This window comes from Notamacropus eugenii, chromosome 1 (assembly GCF_028372415.1).
Source record: "Notamacropus eugenii isolate mMacEug1 chromosome 1, mMacEug1.pri_v2, whole genome shotgun sequence".
NCBI classification, from domain to species: domain Eukaryota; kingdom Metazoa; phylum Chordata; class Mammalia; order Diprotodontia; family Macropodidae; genus Notamacropus; species Notamacropus eugenii.
Genome location: NC_092872.1, coordinates 474,437,385 through 474,451,309, shown reverse-complemented (window position 1 = coordinate 474,451,309; position 13,925 = coordinate 474,437,385). Strand labels below are relative to the sequence as shown.

The window sequence follows — 13,925 nt, the reverse complement described above, 5'->3', positions numbered from 1 at the left end:
GGTATCCACGTCTCAAGTGAATTAGGCCGGCCCCATTCCTTCCTTCATAGCAAACAGTGCTCTTCCAGGCTACTGGCTGCTTCTCAAAGAGGCCAGCTCTGTTTCTCCTCCAGGAGTTAGAACTCATTGAACCTGTTTAGGTAACAAAGCCTAGAAGAATGAGAGTGAATAGGATCTGTCATAGAAAGTCTTGCTGGTTCGAAAGAAAACCACTCAGTTTAATATGTTTTTATTCATTTGGATAACTCAGTAAAGGTGATTAATTAAAAAACATAATTTTCAGATAAAAAATCATTTAAACATTTTTTAATTTTTATAATGTTGATTATTAAGCCTGAAATTTTAAGTCTTTCTGTTAGAGACTTTGGCCTTGGATAAAGGCAATCGGTTCGATTTGCTGTATGAAAAACTTGAAGCCAGTTTGGAAGTCTTGGAAGCAATGCCACATAATTACCTTCACTAGCTAGGTTTCTGAGAGTCATAGCTAGCATGATTCACACTGTCAGACACATAGGAACACTCATTAGAACCAAGGACAGATAGTTTCTTGTTTCCTTCACCACACGAGAGTAAACCCATCTGAAGTGAGGGAGCCAGAAGACAGAGAACATTGGCAGACTTTTGTGCAACACTGAAGTCTGCTCCCCAGTTGCTCTTGAAAAACACCAGGCACAAGGAGTAAGTGGTAAGGAGCCGGACCCATGAACACAGTGAGCAAATGCACAGAAACAGGCCAGTTGACAAATGGCAACAACCGAAGTCCAAAGAAAAACTCTAGGGCTTAAATAACAAAGTTAATTTTTAAAAATCACCTTTACAAAACTGGAAAACAGTGAGTTATGAAGCAATTAGGTTAATGAAAGTCTTGCTGGCTTAAAAAAAATCAGTGATAGTGTTTTCCTTAATAGGATCATAGATTTAAAGTTAGCCCCTTCATTTTACACATTGGGATACTGAGAGGTTTGGGTGACTTGCCCGTGGTCAAACAATTCAGTCACAATTCAGAGGTGGGATTTGAACCCAATTCTTCTATTTCTAAATCCAGAATTCCCCTTATATTAACCTATTTCATTGTAAATTCAATGAAGGTGATGATTACTTTTTTTTAAATTCAGCTTTTAAATGGTTAAAAAAAAATTAAAAATTTTATGTGTTTTTGTATTGTGTTGGTGTTTCATCCTGAAATCATTTTTTTTTTTTGCATGCTGTTAGATCCATTCTGTATTTGAATTAGTACGTTTACTAATGGTCTGGTTTCTGTCCACAGACCTCAAAAGATAACTTTCCTGTTCTAAAGGGGCATCCTCTGCTCACTGTTTACTCCTACCTTATTCTTAAGCAACAAAATGAACTAAATGAGAACTCCTGTCCTTGACTATGTAGAATGATGGCTTTCTACATTATCCATGCCTGCTCAAAGGAGGTGTCATCTACTAATAAAATCGTAGATCATAGGATTATAAATTTAGAATTGGAAGGAACTTCTAAGGCCAACACCCTTATTATCATATGAGGAAATTGAGACCCAGAAAGGCTAAATAATTTGTCCAAGATCACACAGATGGTAAGTGGTAGAGCTGTAATTCCAATCCAGTGAACTCAAATAGTTCTATAATCTCTTCATTCTTTCTCTGAACAATTCCAAACCTTTCCATGCTTCCACATCTGGTGATTCTTGCCCCTGTCTCTCTAAAATTCCTTTCTAGGAAACCCATAAAGCCCATCAGCTGGTGCTGCATGGTTCTTTCCTATGAGGCAACTGGGATTTTATAACACAATCTACATTCCCAGACGATATTGACCTGTACAGTAAGAGGCAATGGCTGGATCTAATTAATATAATTCAAGTTCTCAACTCAGATAGGGGAGATCTGACTCCTCGAAGCTAAGAACCACCACAGGGCAGGTACTATATGGAGGAATCATGCAGTTTCCACCCCATTACTCTGTCTGGTCAAATTTCTTATTCTCCCACTGAGCAGGTAAGAAGGAGGAAGGATTACAGGATCATTATCTAAAGCTGGAAGGGATTTGGGACTTAGGCTCATACTTGGCTCCAGTCATATCACTCTACTTTCATATTGTCTGGATACATCAACTAATTCACTAACTGAGTGATTCAAACTCATTATATCTTTTGGGGGTGGGATTAACATCTGAACTTTACTTGAGTAAGGGGATTCTGAGTGTGGGAATTTCCTCCACTAATGTAGACTGGCAAAACTTTTTTTTGCATATTCTTACAGCAATGATTGTCAGAGTGTGGTGCAGGGATCCTTTAAGGGCCCCAATATCCTTGCAGGGAGTCTTTGAAGTAAAAATTATCTTAATAATAGCACTAAGATAGTTTAATTTCTAATAAAGTAAATATCAATAGATATAGCTCACATCAATAAAAACTCTCTGGTGGTCCTCAATAATTTTAATGAGTGTAAAGGGGCCCTGAGACCTAAAAGTTTGAGAACTGATGCCTTAGAGATGAACCTCGGACATTGAGTGGTTGAGTGACTTGGTCATGATCACGTGGTTAGTATGTGTCTGAGGTAGGACTCAAACCTAGATCTTCCAGATTCTAAGCCTTGTCCCATGCTGCCTCTTTTATTATTTGATTAGATCACAGAATCATGAAATCTTAGAGCTGGCAGGACCCTGAGAGAACATATAGCTTAACCCCCTTATTTTTTAGATAAGGAAACTGAAGTGCATAAAAGAAAAGTGACTTGGCCAATATCATACTGATATTTAATGGCAGAGCCAATGGTAGACGCCTCACTCCCTGACTCCCAATCAGGGCTCTTTCTACTCTATGCCACATATCTCTTGCCTTGTATTATACCTGACCTTGGTGCTGGAAGAATGTGTGCTTGAAGGTAACTATGCTGATTCTACTAAGTCCCTTTGAGCCAGATTCAATCACCTTACTTTGCTCCATCTGCTTCTTTGCATCTTTCCCAACCTCTTTGCTGCCTCTGACTCCTGTACTATCCCCCCTTCTCATCCCCATGTTGATTCCCTTCTCATTCATTTGGGCTTCTTTGCCGCTTCCCCCATTCATCTTTCACTCAGTCTTAGGGGCAGCTAGGTGGATAGAGCACCAGTGCAGGAGTCAGGAGGACCTGAGTTCAAATCTCACCTCAGACACTTGACATTCACTAGCTGTGTGACCTTGGGCAAGTCACTTAGCCCCAACTGCCTCATCTCCAGTCATCCTGATGAATATCTGGTTACTGGATTCAGATGGCGATGGAGGAGAAGTGAGGCTGGTGACCTGCACAGCCCTCCCTCACTCAAAACAAAGTCAAGTGCAAGTCATGTCATTATTTCTCTCATGGCATTGTCTTCTTTGGCAATGAAGGACGAACACACTCAGTCTTACGTGGGGCCAGCTTTGGTCTCCCATCGTCACTAGTGTTGCCGCTTTCTTCTCTTCCTTTTTACTTCGTTACCTTTGCCATATGGACACTCCAGCCTTACCCCAGACCTCTCACCTCTTCCAGTTTTATCACTCCCCACCTCCACCATATCCTTCCATTAGTTCCTTGTATATCTTACCACATAATTTTTAGGTTATTTCTCCTTTGGTTCCTCCTTTTTACCCTGATAACCCAACTGTTCTCATTTCTTGATAATCACCAAGGTTTCATAAGCAGCTTCCCCTCTTTTTTGATATAATTAAGTCACCATGCTGAACTGGGGTGTTTTCCCAAAATAAATCAAGGTCAAGAAGCAAATCCAAGTGAGAACTCATTGGATGAAAGGTCACTAGAGAAAGAATATCACAGGATTGCCCAGGATATTGATCTAGAGTTGAAAGGTCCCTTAAAGGATGCCTAGTTCAGCTCCCCTTAGAGGTATGGAGACTGAAAACAAGAGAGGTTAAATGTTCATGCAAGTAGTAAGTGATAGATTTGGGATTTGAACCCAAGTTCTCTTGACATTAAGACCACCACTCTTGACACAGCACTACCTTCTAAGAACCTTTGGTAATGGGCAGTGGGCCAGATGATATTTTCCTGATGCCAAAATAGAAGGAATAAATGAAGGATACTTTTTAAAAAGTACCAATAAACACATGTGTGACTTTGACCCAGGAGCTTAGCACAGAAATTAAGTTACACATTTAAAATAACTATAATGATGATCAAAAGAAAACTTCAAAAAGAAAATGTGGATCAAGATATTTCCTCCCCTTATTCAATACCTTCTAATAGTTCCCTAATCCATGATGATCATAAAGGAGGCCTTGACATAGGGTCTGTGAACTTAGGTTTTAGTATTTTGATGACTACATCTCAATACAATTTGCTTCCTTTGTAGTCTTATATATTATGTTTAAAAATCTTATTCCAAGGAGGGGTCCATGGGCTCATCAGACTATGTAAGATGTCCATGGCACAGTAAAAGGTTAAGAAGCATTGCCCTAAGATGAGATCTAAGAGACACATTGACTAAGGGAAATAAAGTTGAGTCAGTCTTAGAAATCTGCCTATTATGGTGTCATTGGTCTCTGCTTAACCTGCAGTACAACCAAGAATTGTGAGTGCCTGAGAAAAAGGACCAGCTAGTTCCCATACATGGACAGTTACAGTGAAAGTTGAGGCCCAGTCCTGGCCTTATTGGCAGTAAAATGTCAGAACATTTTCTTGATTTCCTCTGATCAGGATGACAGGAGGTCTCAGATCCTGAGATAGTATCTCCAGCCAAGCCATGTATAGGGAACTTGGGCATTTTCCCTTCCTTCCTATTGGCAAAGTTCTGCAGGAGAAAACAACAGGAGGGGAATTACTGACTTTTTCCCATTTACACCCAGCTTCCTACTTTGTCTTTCATTCTAGCAACTGGGTTTATTGTCCTCTCCATAGGGCTTATCTGGCCTTCTCATACAGCATTGCCCATCCCTGGAAAGATCTCCTCTCTCTGCTCTTCAAGAATCTGATCAAAACTTACCTCCTCCTTTTTGAAGCCTTTCTAGATAAATCCTAGCTATGAGTCACTGGGATCATTTCAGCATCCCTTTCCAGGCACCCACATATGTAGCTTGGAAGAGCTGTGATGAGCTAGGGGTATGTTTCAGTTCCCTCCAGGGGTGAGGAAACTGCTGCCTCAAGGTGGCCTTCTAGGTCCTTGGATGCAGGCTTTTGACTGAGGGGATTTGTCCTGTGAAGTTTGGATTCAGTCAAAGGGTTACACTTGAGGACCTAGAAGGCTACATGTGGCCTCAACACCACAGGTTCGCCACCCCTGCTCCACCCACCCCCAACATTAACTATAAGGCCCTTAAGCACAAGAATTGAGTTAATTGTCTACTTAGCTATGCCCCACATTTATATCATATGGTGCTCTGCAGACTATTAGTAGGCTGCTAACTTCTGAGAGAAAACCCCAGCCCTGTTTGCTCTACTGGTTCTTTGTGCTTGCCTGTAATTCCTCTGGATGACCACTTGAATATTGCCAGGGAGGCAAATATTAGCTGGCAGAGCTTTAAAATTTCTTTCACTTTCTTTCACTTTCACTTTCTTTCACTATCCTTCTTGCCTTTAACTTCAATATAGAATAATCAGCCAAATGTTAAGCTTTTTAAATGTAGTGATGTCATAGCGGCACCATGGTCTTGGTGAATTGTTCCAAAAAATAGAGTAATCATTTAAGCTCTTGGGAAAAGGTCAGCATCGCTCCATAGAGAGGATTGATCTAATATGGAGGAAGAAACCAGGGGCCACCTATGTAGTGTAATTTAAGCAGGCCAGGATATTTTGGGTATTTGGGGCCTTCTGCCCCTAAATCTCCTTTTACCCAAGTGCCACAGTGCTTGAAATTCTGTTGTTAAAGATTCTTCACTGGAGTCAAGCCTTATCCTCTCCGGTCACATCTCTTCTGACCAGAGGGCATCAACAGGGTGAAGGATCATGAGAGCATAGATTTAGAGCCAGAAGGGAGCTTAGAAGTTATCTCCATGAACCCCTTCATTTTACAGATGAGGAAACTGAAGCTGCTGGAGATCTAAGAATTGTAGCTATAGAGCTGGAAGGCACATCAAACTCCACCATTTTACCAGTGACTAAACTGAGGCACAGAACAGTTTAGTGACTTGCCTAAGATCACACAAGTGATAAAACTGAAATTTGAACTCAGGTCTTCAGACTGAATCCATTGCAGTGTACTTCTAAATTATTAGCAAACGAGGTGGGGAAGAGGAGGTGTGCTTCCCTTGCCAGATGTCAAATTTCCAAATTGCTTTCTTTCATTTGCTTGTGAGACCTATAGATAGAAATTCATTTGGAAGGCAGAGGAGCTAGGTTTAAATTCAGACTCTGCCACCTTGCAACCTTGGGTAGTAAACAATTAACCAATAAATGAGCATTTATTAAACATCCACTATGTGCCAGAGAAGTCTTTTAGGCTCTTTGGGTCTCCATTTCTTCAGCTCTATGTAGCAGAAGCAAGTAGAGAACTTCTGATCAATTTGATAAGCCCTCTCCCCTCTCTCCCCAGGACACTGATTGAAATTACCTTAGTCAAAAGTGGGAGCTTTCCTAGGGGTTGTTCTATGTACCCACTGAGGTATCTTCCAGTTCTAAGTCTATAATCTTGAAATCCCAGGATCCAATCCACACATTAGTCAAGGAAAGGAATCTTTATATTCTTACCCAGGAATGCAACTGAAGTGTGTGCGTGGCGGGGAGGCTGATCCCTAGAATAGAATTCCCTTCCCTCTCTCCCTCCTCACCCCCAAATAGAGGAATATCTTGCTTATATAGCCAGTCAGCCTTAGCAGAAAAGAATTTGGGACATGGGACCACGAAATATAACCTCAGGGACAATTTCCCAGCTCTAAAGTCTCTTATTAGGGCCATGTGAAAAAGATTCTTCTTGGTTATTTCTAAAAATTAGGGAAATAGACTTTATTATGTACTGAGAATCAAGACTCCCTACTATACCTCTGGTCAAGGCCTTTTGTACCTCAGTTTTCTTGTCTGTAAAATGTGGAGAGCGAAATTCACCTTTCTCATCTAATGGATGATTTAGTGATCAGAATTTATTTTTGAACCATAAAATATGATGAAAGTCCCAAATAACAAGTATCCTGCAACACTCAGCTCAAGTACCACCTTTTAGTGAAGCATTTCTATATTCCCCCTGCAGCTACTATGCTCCCTCCCCAAATCATATTGTATCCATTTCATATATGTCCTTAATGTGTGTATATATGTATGTGTGTATATAAAATATGTGTATATATGTGTGTGTGTATATATGTATGTATATATACATATATATAATGTATATAGTGTATAATATATATGATGTGTGTATGTATATATATATATATATACACACATATATACACACACACACACACACACACACACACATGTCTCCCATTAGAATATAAGCTCTTTGACGTCAGGGGCTGTTTTACTTTTGCCTTTGTGTACCTAGTGATTAGCGTAGGGTATGGTAAGCACTTAATAAATGCTTGTTGACCTATCAGTCAATTGATTGATACATGCAATTGGAAAAAATAAAATGCTATTAAGTACAAAAAAAATCAGCTGATTGATTAGTTGTGTCACTGAAATCTGATCAGTTAGATTCCTTCTGGGAAATGAACCCAGAGTCACAAAGAGAAACTGGAATTTCCCTCCCTAGAGACTTTAAAGAAAAGTTTTATACAGGCCTGCTCAGGAGCAGGAGGCTCAGAGGGCTTCCTGCTGGAGGGTTCATTAGCCATTGCTAGTGGTGATGGCCGAAAAAGATAGTCCTACAGAATGTGATTTGACTATCCTTTGTGACCTGGGCCTGCTACTGTAGAGAGTTCTGTCCTCCCAGGAGTAACTTGTTCTATAAGCTTTTGGACACTCACACCCTCTGCTTAGGCAGTCATTGAGATTGACTGTTTGAGTTTCCAAGTCAAACCCTGGAAAAAGAGAGGTCCTTAGATTGGAACTCCGAATCTCTGGGGTATTGGTCTTTGGGATAAAGATCTATACCTCTTGGCTTGAGTGACTGGCTCCAATTTTTGGGACAAACAGGATTAAATAAAAGCAAAATGCATTAGGCTACAATTTATACACCTACATCCATACACACACTGCCTGAATAGCCATCTCAGTTCATAACTAATGTTTTCTTCCCAAATGGATATTCACTGTTTCTGAAATGTAGGTGTACCTACCAACTCTGGCCAAACTCCTTCTGGGGTGACTCACGTGCTCTGTACTGGTTATGTACTTACAGCTAAGCCTCAGATCCTCTGCCTGTTTTCCCTAGGTGTAATTCCCATAGGACCCCACCAAATGGAGTAGCCAGGGGAAATATTGGACTAGAGATGTCTTTATAGTAGTCACGAAGAATGCATCATTCATTTCAGGCAATTTTTAGGAGGGAGGCTTGGCATAATCTATTCTGCGAGGCTAGGAAGCAGAGTCACAAGGTATGCATGTCACCTTTGCCCCTCACTCCCCAAGAAATATACAGTGTTAATTAGCCTACTGGGGAAATGAATAGCTTCACTCTGGGGCTCATAGATTCACAGGATTTAGAACTGAAAGAGATCTCAGATAACATCTGGTCCAAATACCTCATTATATATGATGAGACTGAGGTCCACAGATGTGACATGATTTGTTGGCGACTCTACAGTAAGTCAGTGAAAGCCAGGATTTGAACTTAGGTCTTGTGATTCTAAACAGAGTATCCTAAGTCAGCCTTGTCTGTAGTGGAAAGAACAGTTACTCTATGTCCTCTGAGCACAGGGCATGATAATAAAAATATATGATAAATAATATATAATAATAATAGCTAGCATCTACAGGAGTTTAAGGTGTACAAAAAACTTTAAAAATATTATCTAATTTTATCCTCTCAACAATCTTGAGAGACAGGTGCAATTATTATCCCCATTTTACAGGTAAGGAAGCTGAGGCACATAGAAGTTAAGTGACTTGCCCAAGGTCACATAGCTAAGAAGTAGCTGAGACATAATTTGAAGTCAGGCCTTCCCAAATCTAAGCTGGTCACTCTATCCACTGTTCCAACTAGCTGCCTTGAATCAGATCCTACTTCTATCAGTACCTGTGTGACCTTAGGCATAGTTTTCAATTTTCTCATCTGTAAAATGAAGATATTGGATTGGATTAGATGCCTCTAAGGTTTCTGCCTGCTCTAAATGTATGACACCTCAAATTCTGCTTCGGTTTCTTCTTAGATCCCACCACCACCACCATCACCACCACCACAAAATAACTAGAGGATAGTGCAGGATCTGTCTTCTTTCCATACCCTTTTCCAAAATGGCAACAATAATAAAAAGAATACCATAGCAATAGTTCTTGATATGTAGATAGCACTTAAAATTTGCAAAGTACTTCACAATCATTTGCTCTGATTTGGTAAAGAGATGCTGAATTAGGGAGCCATTAGAGTGGGTCCAAGATCTGAGATACCAAGGGTCTGTTACTGACTGCAATCACAGGGGCCACAAATAAAGTGTTCCCTTCCTTCTATACACCTGTGCCCCAGCATGCCTCTGTATTGCCTTACCAATACTTCTGCTCCATTCCCCTAAGCCCCTCCCAAGAGAGCTGTACTTCATTCTGAGCCCAGGAATAGTACAACACACATTGAGAGAAGTCAATGCTTTCCAATATTGTGTCCTTCCCTACTCCTAAGAGAACAGATATCATAAGGTCATAGGCTTTAGAACTAGAAGGGGCCTTGCAGATTATCTGTTCCACACTATCCAGTTTTACAGATGAAGAAACTGAAGTCCAGAGAATTTAAATAACTTTTCAAAGGTCACAGGTGGTAAATGGTAGAATTAGGTCAAGACCAGATCCATGAACAATAGGGCCTTGGACAAGGTATGAACACCTGGCTGACTCTAAGTAGTTATTAACACCTGTCTAATTATTAATGCCACCCTTCCCAGAATCAAGGAGAAATGACTCAGAAGTTGAGCCACACACATACAGATCATGTGTTGCTTGATGGTTCTTTTCAGGCTTTAGCTCATGGGAAAACAATACAGAGGAGGCACCTGCCTGGCAATCTTCCCAGAGGACTCAAGCCAGCAGTGTACAATTGGACATCTCTGGTGGTCCTGGTGGATCTTCTCACTTATCCATCTCCTCGCTTTCCCTCAGACCCCTCTAAAAGTGATTTATCCCACCTCCAAATTCCCAACATGCTTTGTGCCTTAAGCTCTTGTGCACTTACGGATCTCATTCTGCTTTGAATTATGTGTACTTTTAATATCTCTTCTACTACATTAGAAGCCCCTTGAGGTGAGGGAAATTCCATGTCTTATTCCTCTTTACATACCTCAATACCTAGTACAGTGCTTTGCACAGAATGGGTGCTCAATATATGTGAGGTAAATTGAAGAGGTTTAGAACAATTGAGCTGGATGCAAGTCTTTGACTTTCAGCTTATATGAGATAGGACAAAAGTGATGGAAGAGGTGACTGAGCAAAATATACCTCTTCCTGCGTGGGTATATACTGCTGGAACACACTAGAGTACCTCAGGTCCCACTTATGAAGCTTATTTAGTGTGAAAAGAGAAAAGATGGAGAAGTAAAAAAAACAAAACAAAACCAGAGTCAGTGATTCTGCATCTTCTGTGAGGGGCTTATGGATCAACAAATCCAGCTCCAGTGCTCTGTGATGAAAGTTAGGATAGATAACCTCTCCAGCAACATATTGGAATCACCGACTGAACTTGGCCCTTTATAACTTTGAACCTGGGAGGCAAGTCTTTCCTCCCTGGCTTAGGACAAGCTTCTCAACCTGGTCAGACTTGACTTACATGACTATGAGAGCAGCATCTCGGGAGTAATCCAACAGAACTTCATTCAGTCTCACCTGCCGAAGGGACTGAGGGGAGAACAAAACTCATCAGCACCTATGGCATGGACAGCAGTCTATCTAGGGGTGTCTCTGTCTTAATTGTAAATAACAGGTTCTTCACCTGGGGTCCGTTAATTTTTTTTAATGCTTTGATAACTATACTGCAATTGAACTGGTTTTTTAGTTTATGTCATAAAAAAATTTTTTGAAAATAAACTATAGTATTTATGTATTCAAAAACAGCATTCTAAAAAGAAGTTTATAGTCTTTGCCAGATTGCCAAAGTGGTCCATGACACAAAAAAGGTTAAGAACCCCTGGTCTAAATGAATATGCAGTCTCTGGTCTCCTGGAGAGGTAAAGAAGTTTCAGGACTACTTGGAATTTAATTACCAAACTCACCTTCTTCAGGAAGCCTTCCTTGATTGATTCCAATTGACCCTTACTCAACATTGATATAATTGGTGAAGTATATTAGTTTGTAATTCTTACATGCTGTAAGAATGTGTATTTAAACATGCATGTGTATTTGCATGTGTATTTAAACAATTAAAATTTTCGAGTGGGAATCCTGAGTGCACAATGGGATTACAATCTTGGTCAGTGACAGAATTTTTTTATTTCTCTTATTTTCTCCTTCCCCCAGTACCTAGGAAAGGTCTCTGAACATCAAGGGTGATCAATAAATGTTGTTGGTTAACCATCTAGTAGAGAAGATTTGCAGAGGGTGGGAAGTAGGGATTTGATGATAGCCATCATCTTAGTGAAACCATTAAAAAGTAGAGAAGGCAGCATGGTAAAGAGAGAAAGCAATGGATTTGGAAGGAAGCTCAAACCCTTGTCCTAGCCATGCTGCTAACTCCTTTTGGGTCCTGTGGCAAGTTGCTTTCTCTTCCTTGGGCTAAGGAACCACTGTAAAATGAGGGATTGGCCTAGGTGATATCTAACATCTTATTCAACCCCAAGATTCAATTCAATTTGATTCCACCCCATCCTATCATTTACCCTGAAGAAGAGACAGAGAGATGTAGGGGTCAAATGAAGGTTAGCAGCCTATGTGAGCAACCAAACTGGCAGCACGGACTGATTTATACTATAAGTCAAACTAGTCCAGCTAATTGGCTCCAGATGCCCTGATAACAGAAAGGTGGGGAGGATCCCAATTCTCTGCTTGCCCTTCTCCATCCCTTCCACCCCAATGGCACAGTTCAGAAATGTTCTTTCCAACTATACCTTCATTTTGTTCTTATTAATCTCCTCATCCGAGATCTTCCAGGGGCAATCGCGTCGCATCTCATTAACGGTAGCCTCATCCTTAAAGCCATCATTCAGTCGAAAGGGGGCAATCATGTCCTCAAACCGCTTGGTGCTGAGGACAGAAGAAAGAATATGAGAAACTCTGCCTTCACTGTGTACAAGGTAGTAGGAGGAAGGAGGTGGAGTGGGGTACGATAAGGAGAGGGGAAGGGAAGAGGAAAAGAACAGACATTTCTATGATACCTACAGTGTGCCAAGAGATTTACAATTTCATCTGAACCTCACAACAACCTTGCAAAGGTAAGTGCTATTACTATCCTCATTTTAAAGTTGAGGAAACTGAGGCAAATAGAGATTAAGTGACTTGACCAGGGTCACATAACTAGTAAGAGTCTGAGACCGAATTTGAACTCTAGTCTTCCTGCATTCTTAGGGTAGCCAGATAGAGCAGTGGATAGAGTACTGGACTCAGATCAGGAAGGTTCAAATCTGGCCCTTAGGCACTCACTAGCTATGTGACCCTGGGCAAGTCACTTAATCTTGTCTGTCTCAGTTCCTTATCTGTAAAATGAGCTGGAGAAGGAAATAGCAAAGCACTCCAGTATCTTTGCCAAGAAAACCCCTAATGGGGTCATGGAGAGTCAGACACAAGTGAAACGACTGAGCAACAACTTCCTAACTCCAGGTCTAGCTCTCTGTTCACTGTGCCATCTGGCAGCCTCTAATAAGACTCAATACCATCTCTCCACATTTTTCCATCCCCAACAGATCTTGAAGCATTCCTTTCACTCTTCTTCTCCTCCCTCTTCTTCCCTGAGTGGTCGTAGCTGGCATGAGATCTACAAGGCACCTTATGTTTTTTGTCTCATTTGACCTTCCTGAGAGCTCTGTGATATGAGTAATGCAAGGATTATTCTCATTTTATAGAAGTGAACTAAGTTGTCCAAGATTACACAGTTTCTATGGCTCAGTTGGAGCTTGAGCTCAGATCTTCTGATGCCAATTCTAGGGCTTTTTGTCATCGATGACAGTTACCTCCCCACACCCCAAACCACTTTCCTCTTCCTCTCAGATCAGTGTCTGAGGGTGGTAGGAATACAGAGAAGGAGGGGTACTGGAAGACATTGCTTTATACAGCAGGCACATTTCTGAAAAACTATTTAAATCAAAATTTTCTAAACTGAATCTTATTTTAAATGCCTAGCCAGAAGTGCGGGTAGAGTGGGGTAGAATGCCACTTAAAGGAATCACGGTGAAAAATTTCAAATCAACAATAATTCCTGTCTATCAGATCTTCTGTATAGATCTGGACTTTCAGTAATATCAGCTTCTCCATGGGTCTCCTCTCTTGCCCAGGCTGGAAGTCTGGGATCCACTCACAGGCCCAATCCCACTCCTAGTCAGCATGGAAGCTTTGACCTGCTCCATTTCTGCCCTGGGCTAGCTCTCCCCTTCTCAGGCAGCCAGGCTGCCCCTCATTCCCTAAGGTTTCATCATTTTGGTACAAGAGACATTACAATTCCTTAGCTCAAGTGATCCATGAGGCTCAGCCTCCCTAGTTGAAGAGATTATGTGTGTGGATAACCACATCCAGCCTACCTTGTATTTACTCTGTATGTATTTTTACCTTCTGTTTATTTTATATTTGCTGATATGGATACATGTTGTCTCCTCCCACAGAAGGTAAATTTCTTGAGGGCAAGGCTTGTTTACTAAATTTAAATGAAAAATCCCCAGCACCATTGTTGGTGGAGTTGTGAACTGATTCAACCATTTTGGAGAACAATTTGGAATTATGCCCAAAGGGACATAAAACTGT

At 40.9% G+C, this 13,925-nt stretch overlaps 1 protein-coding gene across 6 annotated transcripts in view; it reads right to left on the bottom strand.

Annotated features, from left to right (window-relative positions):
• Positions 1 to 213: 213 nt before the first annotated feature.
• SLC12A3 (solute carrier family 12 member 3) overlaps positions 214 to 13,925 on the bottom strand; it is a 50,251-nt gene continuing 36,539 nt past the window's right edge. For 3 of the 6 annotated variants that reach the window (XM_072632298.1, XM_072632302.1, XM_072632299.1), the window contains 3 exons: positions 12,083 to 12,218; positions 10,810 to 10,877; positions 214 to 4,755 (listed from right to left, as the gene is read on the bottom strand). In XM_072632298.1, the coding sequence (XP_072488399.1) occupies positions 4,614 to 4,755; positions 10,810 to 10,877; positions 12,083 to 12,218 (346 nt within the window). In that variant the 3' untranslated portion in view covers positions 214 to 4,613. The remainder of the gene's footprint in view (positions 4,756 to 10,809; positions 10,878 to 12,082; positions 12,219 to 13,925) is intronic. The other 3 variants (XM_072632296.1, XM_072632300.1, XM_072632297.1) reach the window with 1 other exon arrangement.